The 9,326-nt window shown below is 32.2% G+C and overlaps 2 protein-coding genes across 2 annotated transcripts; one reads left to right on the top strand and one right to left on the bottom strand.

The window, feature by feature from the left end:
• The first annotated feature begins 2,165 nt into the window (after positions 1 to 2,165).
• Positions 2,166 to 3,707, top strand: LOC127123065 (zinc finger AN1 domain-containing stress-associated protein 12). The gene is made up of 2 exons (XM_051053327.1): positions 2,166 to 2,376; positions 3,115 to 3,707. The coding sequence occupies exons 1-2, from the start codon at positions 2,269 to 2,271 to the stop codon at positions 3,595 to 3,597; spliced, it is 591 nt and encodes a 196-aa protein (XP_050909284.1). The 5' UTR covers positions 2,166 to 2,268; the 3' UTR covers positions 3,598 to 3,707.
• A 352-nt stretch (positions 3,708 to 4,059) lies between these two features.
• On the bottom strand, positions 4,060 to 8,949 carry LOC127123074 (ferredoxin-thioredoxin reductase catalytic chain, chloroplastic). Its single transcript, XM_051053337.1, has 6 exons — positions 8,629 to 8,949; positions 6,885 to 6,997; positions 4,808 to 4,857; positions 4,595 to 4,666; positions 4,377 to 4,437; positions 4,060 to 4,290 (listed from the first exon to the last, which is right to left on the bottom strand). The coding sequence occupies exons 1-6, from the start codon at positions 8,735 to 8,737 to the stop codon at positions 4,246 to 4,248; spliced, it is 450 nt and encodes a 149-aa protein (XP_050909294.1). The 5' UTR covers positions 8,738 to 8,949; the 3' UTR covers positions 4,060 to 4,245.
• Between the last annotated feature and the right edge of the window lie 377 nt (positions 8,950 to 9,326).

The following is a 9,326-nucleotide window of genomic DNA, read 5'->3' as shown; positions in this document are numbered from 1 at the left end:
ATATTGATGATATAGTTAATATTGATGCTAATGAAAATTGTGGGTTTTGAGCCATTGTATCATTGCATGAATATGGTGAGGATGGTTGGCCCATGGTCCGTCATGACCTGGATAAAGAAATATTTGGTAAACCAAGTTTTTATGAGAAGTTATTTGGAGAACACTTATAAGAAGTGAGAGAATCCTTGACGATACCATGTTTGGGTCCTCATGCACGAGAGAAATGGATGACAAAACCAAATACAAGCTATGTTATAAAAAATCAGTATAATGTGATTCTTGTAAGTTTAGGGTATCCTAGTCTGACTTTCTTTCCTACAATGACTTCACGTTCCTTACTTATATACCTAACTCATATATTGAGGAAGTCTAACATTGCTACTTGAAATCTGACTCTCTCCTCGCTTATCAATACTAAATTTAAATAAAAAATGAATAAATAAAAATAAATATATAAATACATGTATAAGAGGGGTGTATCCATCTTAGAAGCAGACACATACCTATCTTCTAGAAAACTATACATGGTGACCAACGAAGCTGCACCGCAATTGTATGTACCACAAGTTGACAAGTTTCTAAATAATGGTAGATATTTTGTATTTACAAGAGTAACACTCTTGTCTGCATAAATAGTGTACCCGACCAACAATAATATATAAGTCATGGGAACATAGTCGAATTGACTAAGACCTTGATGCCTCTCAAATAGAGTATAAATCCACGCTAGCCTGTAATATGAACCCTTACAAGTATGAGTCTCTAGTATAGTCTCCTCTATGGTCACTCTCAATAACTCCACAACAAGAGAAATGTCACCTTATTCATTGATACTCATTGGATAATCGTAGAAATCGTCCTTAATTGAAAGGTCAAGTAGATCTGGAACATTGTCAAAAGTAATCGTTATTTCACTAAATGACATATGAAATGACAATGTCTCTAGATGCCACCTCTTCACAAATTATGAGATAAGGTTAGGATCAACCATCTTAAAAATGGCTCTTTAGAGTGAAGATAGACCAGAGCCATCTAACCAACCTTGTATCACGGGTGGGAGATACACCGGAACGCATTATGTTAGTTTTCTCCCATGTGTTGCAACCTTTAATCCCTTTTTCAGACCTCGCTCGTAAAAACACTTTAAAGTCTACATTATATAACATAAATAATAATTAAAATTTAAGATTATTTAAACAAAGAAAAAATAATTATCCACCTGTTTGTGTCATAATCAACGAGCAACGTGATGCTCGTAACATACTAGAAGAGGCGTGTCGTATGAACCTCCTGAAAAATTATCTTGCTACTCCTCAGGTGCACCTTCCTTATCTTATTGTGCATCCATCTCCTATTGAGTTTGGAAATCTTCTTGTCCTTTATGTCCACACTGAATGATCCTATTGTCGCATCCTCCCACATGCACCAATAGTAAAAAAAATCAAAATTTTAAGAAAAAATACATCATATCACTCAAACATAAGTAATCTAATATTGACAAAAAAATAAAATATCGAATCACTTACTTTTAAGTAATTCAATGAAAAAAATGACTACGGGATCAAACAAAATTAAGTAACCTGATAATGAAAAAAAAATAAATATGGATCAGATTACTCAATCTTAAGTAATTAATTGAAGAACGACTGAATTACTTAAATGTGTTTTGAAAATTTGCATGGATTATAAGTATTCTGCTACATACTATTGCTTGAAATTCTCTCAACTCTCACTCTCACTTGTGGATCAGATCTCTTGAAAGACAAATGAGAAAAACAACAAAGATTTTCTAAATGTAACTTTTTAAACAAGAACATAATGATCAACTCGAATAAATTATAGAGATGAAGAGATATTTGTTTGGGGTGTAGAATAAAATTTTCCCGTGGGCCAGAAGAAACCCTTCAACCCTTTTTCAACCCGGTCCAATAAACTTCCCACATGAAAACAATGAAGGAGAACCCTAAAATATTAAGAAAAATAATAAATACAATTATTCTTTTTTGTTTAAAAAAAAGGAAACCTATTGTAATATTAGCGCGTAGACGCCGAAATAGAACTCCTAATTATCGGTTATAACTAGAATGTTCTATTTTGAGATTACGTGTCATATACGTAACCCCTATCAAAATCTGGCTTATGCCCCAAGTTTTCTTCGTTATATCAACCAAACCTATAAATACACCTTGTTTTTTCTTCATTCATTCATTACTATTTTTCGCTTTTCAATTTCACAATAAAAAGACACAAAATATTCAGAATCAATCTATGGCGTCTGGTGGAACAGAAGCTTTCCCAGATTTGGGTAAACACTGTCAACTTCTCGATTGCCACCAGCTCGATTTCCTTCCTTTCACCTGTGATGGTTGCAAACAGGTTTTTTTTTTTTCTTTTACGGTCTTTTTCAATATTTCCTTTTACCCTAGGATTAAAAAAAATCTTGAAATAATTTTAAAAATTTAAATCAACATGAGATTATTGAACGATATGATTATTATTGAGAGTATCAATCATCAACTTATAAGTTAATTTTGCAAACTTTCACGGTTGGTTTGGCTATGAAAGTTTGAATTGAGACATAGGAGCATGCTCTTCTTCATGTGGGGTTAGAATATACCTAGCTTTGTTGGATTAGTTTTTTTTAAAAAATAAAATATATTTTAAAAAAATTGAATTAAATTCAACTTTAATTTTAAATTAATATCAGAGTTTATTCGATATCTATTAAGGTGTTGAAGATGAAAAAATAGGTTATGTCCATTGAGATTTACTCTTTAATATGTCTATTCTGTTATTCCGTTTTTTTATGAGTCATTAACAAGAATTTTTACAATGTTTAGTATTTAGAGGTGTAAGGTTCGCAGACCCGTTTCACCCTCGCGGAGTAGACCAATTCGTCATCCTCTGTCTCCACTATGTTATTTTGTAAATTTTTATAAATTTTTGTGAAATTTGATAATAGATTATATAGGTTATAAATATATTTTTACTTTATATTAAAAAGTTAGTATTGTAGGATTAAGTTCGGGTCAATCTAAATTCAAATTCTAAGACTTTATTGTCTACAAAAATTTATTTGTTGGCTAACTAATTTGATGAGATATGCAATGGCAGGTATTCTGTATAGAACACAGATCATACAAGTCTCATGATTGTCCCAAACCAGACCACAACAGCCGAAAAGTAGTTGTTTGCGAAGAATGTTCCATGTCAATGGAGATAACAAACGATGTTGGAGAAAACGAAGAGACGATCTTAAAGAAACACCATAGTTCAGGAAAGTGTGACCCTAGCAAGAAGAAGAAACCGATTTGTCCCGTGAAGCGTTGCAAGGAGATTTTGACGTTTTCGAACACGAGTACATGTAAAACTTGCAACATTAAAGTTTGTCTCAAGCATCGTTTTTCTGCTGATCATGCCTGTAGAAGAGGAGATTCAGCTTCTTCTTTAACTAGTGGTACTGGTAATGAAAGTTGGGAAAATAGGTTTATGGCTGCTTTAGCTTCAAGGAGTAATGGTCAAGATTGTGGCAAAAAAGCTGGATCTCGTTCTACTGCTAATTCTCCTCCTAGTACTCCTTCTGTTAAAGCTTGTTGATTCTTGTTGTTTCATGTGTAATATGTTGAATGATACATTGCCTTTAAGTGCAATTTCAATGTTCAAACTTACATTTAATATATAAAAATTATCACATACAATCTCTTTTATCTCTCTGCCGTAGGATTAATCTAGCAACAACAATTTCGTCGAAGATTGTTTGATTTGATTTGGATTTTAACAGTTCTATTAAGTACTTTGTAAAACGACTTTACAATCTAACTGAAGAATGATCAAGTTGAATGTTCTATTAAGTACTTTGCAAAACGATTTTACAATCAAGTTGAATGATACATTCCTTCTAAATACAATTTGATTGTTAGAACTTGCATTACATTCAGAAAATATTATATAATGAACAGATATGAATAATATATGATCTCTCAGCCGTTAGATTAATTTAAAATAGAGCTTAATTTTGGTATCAGCAGCAAAAAAAAAAGCAAGTTGTGAAATGAAGAGTTTGTGACAAAGTATGGGTTAGGCCACTTATAAAGAGCATAAATGAAAAAAAATACATGTGACTTTTGGTAGAAATATATTACCTACATATATATATAAATGTTACACATTTTACTCTTCCCTTGTTTTTCAAATGTTACAGATTGAAACAACTAACACAAATACATTAATACACAATAATCTGTGTTACATATTTGATGTTGATTCTTTAATTTCATCCAAGGTGATAGTCTGCAAGACAAGAAAATGTTGCATATAAATATCAGTAACAATGAGGGGCAAAATCAAAATTCAGACAAACTGAATCAAAAAATTACCTGTTCATCGCCGGCAAAATCGTTATCGGGAGTGAGAAAAAGCATGCAATGACACTCCTTCCTACCAAAACAAAATCACAATTAAGTTAAAACAACTGATGTAAACAAAACAAGTGCTTGTTATACAACTTGATACTTGCTAAAGTAGCTTCAAACTTGACAACTTAAGGTCTTAGAAGAAGAAAAAAAGTTCAAGCTAGTTGTAGAGATGTGCTTACCTTTCTCTCATGGGAACACACGGGCAATTCCAAAATCCATGTGCAGCCTCGGCAGCTTTATCGTCGTAATGCCTAAAACACAGATTTTGTATGTAGGCTTAAGAAGTTAGAAAACATCAATTATGATCAAACTTATGTTTAGTGGCACGCTACCAGAACTATTGAACAAAGACACAAAATTCTCTGCAATGAGGTAAAATAACAAGTATTTACCGGCAAGGGCAGAGTGGTGCACCCAATGAATCTTTATGGTCAGCCAAACCCTGTTCCAATATAGAAATAAAGTTCAAAAGAATATTAATTACACAAGTAAATTTCCATGATGCGCCATTCCAGTGGTAAGAGTTTGATATTGTAACTTTGAGGGATTAAGTTCAAATTCCACACAAGAAAGTTGTAAATTGATCATTAGTGTCATCCTCACTGATAATAATTTTCCCTTTCCAAATAAAAGAAGTACCAGGGTAAATGACTATATATATTTATCAGTTTTATGCACATTCGGACACATCTACGTTTATTTTCCAAATTTAAGTTTCATATTGCTTAACAACCACATTCTGGAAAATTCATTTTCAGACTTCATACAGGTTCATGCCAGCATGTCAATGTTGATGGTTCACAAACTTTTTTTCATTTTCCATATTTGCTTTTTTCACTAAAAAAACATACAGGAAAGTTTTCTGAACTAGTTTTCAATCATGCACAATCCGGCTTAGAAATCAAATGTGGTATTATGTGTTGACAAGGTTATCCAATCCGTTATTAAAGACAGAGCACTTGCATCCGAAGACGTGTAGGTGTGAAATATTAGGCTTCCTTCCTTTATATATTTAGTAGGGTGTTAACTTTGACTTAGTTTCTCCAAATAAGATGTTCCAAAGTTTACACTTATTGTAAGTTAGTTACTTTAATTTACACATTCAGAAACAACCTAATCACACAATTAATAAAATAATCAATTTAATTTTGACATTGAGAACTATGAATAATGAACCAAGCTAGATACTTTATACTGTCTATTCCCAACATTCCGCAATTCAAAACATGTAATCTACAGAAAGTTTAGTTCGTAATGCCAGACACATGCAGCGTTGTCGATGGCAGGTGGCAAGAAGCCAAAAATCCCACCATATTGGGCACTTTACCGCACCATTATAGCGGATTATAACAGAAAACCCTGCAATATTGGCCGATATTTACCATTGCAGCAAGTCCAAAATACGCCATGTATATCCGGCATGGTGGATATTTGATAACAATACACATAAGCAGCTGTGCAACAGGGGGCATATAAAAGTGACATTTTACATTAAAAATAATGAAAACAATATTCAAATAGGGTGATCTAAAACCACAAGAACATTTATGACAAGGGTGTGAATTTGATGTTAAGAACAAAACTATAATGAGAAGATGCATTTTGAATTAATACAAAATATCAACATGCTAAAAACATTACATAACAAAAGAAGAAACTTAATGTTTTGCAAAAATCCTCCTAGAAGTACTTTATATATTAGAATATAATATTGCAAATACAGTGTTTTATAATCATCATCATCAAAACTTTATAATGCTATGTAACACCAATACTTCGGATTAAAGGCAAGTTCGGTGTTTGCCATGTGTCTATGTTTGACACCAATATGATACTGACACATGTGATTACATTCAATCACTTCAACTTTCTCAATTATTACTGTTGTCCACATGTTGGTGCCAGTGTTGTGTCGGGTGGCTGTGTTATATACCTATAATGACATGGCTAAATATATTATCTTAGTTCTGAAAGAAATTAGCCAGCCAGAGAAAGAAAATGAAGCTTGTAGACCAAAACTTATAAAGATCAACTCAGAAAATGATATAAAAAATAGCCAATCATGAGAACCGACAAGAAGTGAGGTGACGTTGATTTTGAAAAACTGAATTGTCACCCCAAAAGGTTTAATATTTAAGCAAAACATCAACCGAATTCCCTCCTTTCTCTCAATAATTCCTTTTTCCAAAAGAAAACAGAATTTTCATGCATTCTGCACAAAACTTACAAAGCACATGGCTAACCATGATCCATTGAAAAGTTCAAAATTGATGCAACCATTGTTTTGATTATGATATTCTTACAAGATTCCAACTATCCCACTAGATTTGTAGCAACAACTAATGGAATATGAAACATAATTTTCTTTGGTAATGAGTGCTATTCAAGCGAGAAAGAAAAAATTCTATGAAGCAAATAAAGTCATATTAAAAAGAAGTTATACGCCAGAGTAAAAAATAGAGAATGTACCTTGATAACAACAGAAGTTACTCCTTTGTCCACACAAAAGTATGTTCCTGATTTGCGGGCATATTGCTCTGAGAACTTCCTCATAATTTCAATTGATTTATCAGATGGTTCCACTGAAAGAACCAGCACATTATTTCTATAGAAATGAAATTTAATCAAATCACCGAAATTGAAAGCACAAGCACAACAAAAATTTGGCCACAGAAAACTGACAATCAAACAGAAATTAAAATAAAAAATACAGCCATAGTTTCCTCAAACAAGTTTTCGGTCAATGGGCCATTGGACGACACTGAATCACCCACTAAATTTGTATATCTTAAAAAAGTTCAAAGGCACATAACCTTTCAATTTCATAAATAAAGTTTTCTAAAATATTTATACCATACTAGACAACTCATGCCATACTAGTTCAATAATCATTTGCAAGTTTATATTAGCTTAATGGTTCTAATATAGAATGTCATTATAACCTATGAAGCACAAGCATATATATATACATGGAAACATGACTCAACGGGTAGACATCGACAATGTCCAAAATATAGAACACAACAACACAAGCACAAACGCATGAGCACACACATATCAAAAGAACACAAGCACTATTTAAAAAAAGATATAAATTGAGAATCAAGACTTAAACATTCATCATCATATCAAAAGAACTTGGAACTTGTTAAGTATTACATTTTCCCTATGATAACAAGTCTCACCAAAACATTCCACAAGACATCATTATACAATTTGAACACCCTTTCTTTACAAAAAAACACTCCAAAACAAGAATATACAATTAACTATTGAACTATTTCTTTCATTTTCAGTCCATCCATCTACAAACAAAAATTTAATAAGGATCTAAATGATTTAAGGGCTTTAATCCCTCCCCAAGTTGATTATCGTCATTTAAAAAAAGAATGAAAACATTGGTACAAATTGTGTCTCATTTCATGACTAGCAAGGATTGAAGTGTCGGTTAGGTTTGTGGCCGTGTCCAAGCCATGTGGAGTCCCAAAAAAATGTTTTTATATTCCAAAACCAGAAAAGAGAGTCCAGCGCATGTTGGACACTCGGACCTCCTTAACAAAGTGTCTGTTTTAACAAAATTAGAATCATCAATCAACCCTTTTATGAGAACAATTAATCACCTGACATTATTACTTATCATTATTTCATTTTTGTAATTCCATGTATCTTTCTTTTATTTTGCTATAGCCCTAGTGACCGGTACATGCTAAAATAAACATTCTACATAAAATGTTTCACAACCAAACTACTAGGCGGTAACAACGAGATGCAATTCTATATATCTAATATCAGTCATAAGGAAACTAATTTATTTTTCTTATTTACACCTCCACAGGTTTACACATATGCAAGGAAAGGAATGTGCAGCATATCCAAAGTTCTGCCAAAATCCAAAAAGCTTTCAAATTTATCCAACATAAAGTTCAACATCAAAACCCAATTCACTAGGTACCAAATAAACTCAGGAAGAAAACTCAGAATTTCAAAACTCAGTCAGAAGCATTTCCACAAACATCTTATGGATAACACCGTGATGAAACAATAACCACAAACAACAATTACTAAACAAACACTACTAAGAGCATTGATTTAAAATACACAGTAAAACGCAACTGGGGCATCAAAAAAATCGAAATCAGAATCAATTAGATAAGAAACAAACAAAAAAGGAAAAAAGAGTACGAAAAAAGTTAGGATATTGAATGAAGTTTACCTTGAGCGCGTACGACGGGGAAGTTGCGGCGGCGCCGGAGAGGGGATGCGATAGAAGAAACGGAGACGGCGAAGGTGGAAGATTGGGAGGTCATTGCCGGTGAATTCATTTTCTGCTACAAAAGGAAAACGGTATCTCTGAGGTTATCAAATTTTGTTTATGTTTGTGGTTTATGGGATTTGATTTTTCTTATTTTTTTTCAAAATAATAAAACATAAAATGAGTTTGAAATATCTATATTTGTTAAAGTTAAAGATTAATTTTTTCGTCAAGAAATTTAATTACCTAAAAATTTCACCTAAGTTTTTGGGTTAAGTCGTAGATTCGAATTCGCATATGTTGTGTGAATACTAATGTGTAAGTTATAGATTCGAAGTCACTTTTTTAACTTTATATTTGTGTAAGTACTCTAGTTTGATATTAATAGGGATTATGTTAACTTTATATTTGTGTAAGTACTATAGTTTGATATTAATAGGGATTAAGTTAAAGTTAAAATCAAGAAGTTAGTATTAATTATTAAATTAATAGGGCATAGTAAATTTATAATTTATTTATGGTGTGAAAGAATAAAAAAGTTGGAGAGAGTACAAGATAGCCACACGTTGTAAAAAAATCTAGTTACTTGGTTATCATCACAGAGAAAGTTGAATATTGATGTTGAAAGTTTGAAGTTCCAACCAACCATTATTTTTTGG

Source organism: Lathyrus oleraceus, chromosome 1, assembly GCF_024323335.1.
Source record: "Lathyrus oleraceus cultivar Zhongwan6 chromosome 1, CAAS_Psat_ZW6_1.0, whole genome shotgun sequence".
In the NCBI taxonomy this organism is placed as follows: Eukaryota; Viridiplantae; Streptophyta; class Magnoliopsida; order Fabales; family Fabaceae; genus Lathyrus; species Lathyrus oleraceus.
Note: the sequence above shows the minus strand (reverse complement) of the source record. Positions and strands in the feature narration are given on the sequence as shown.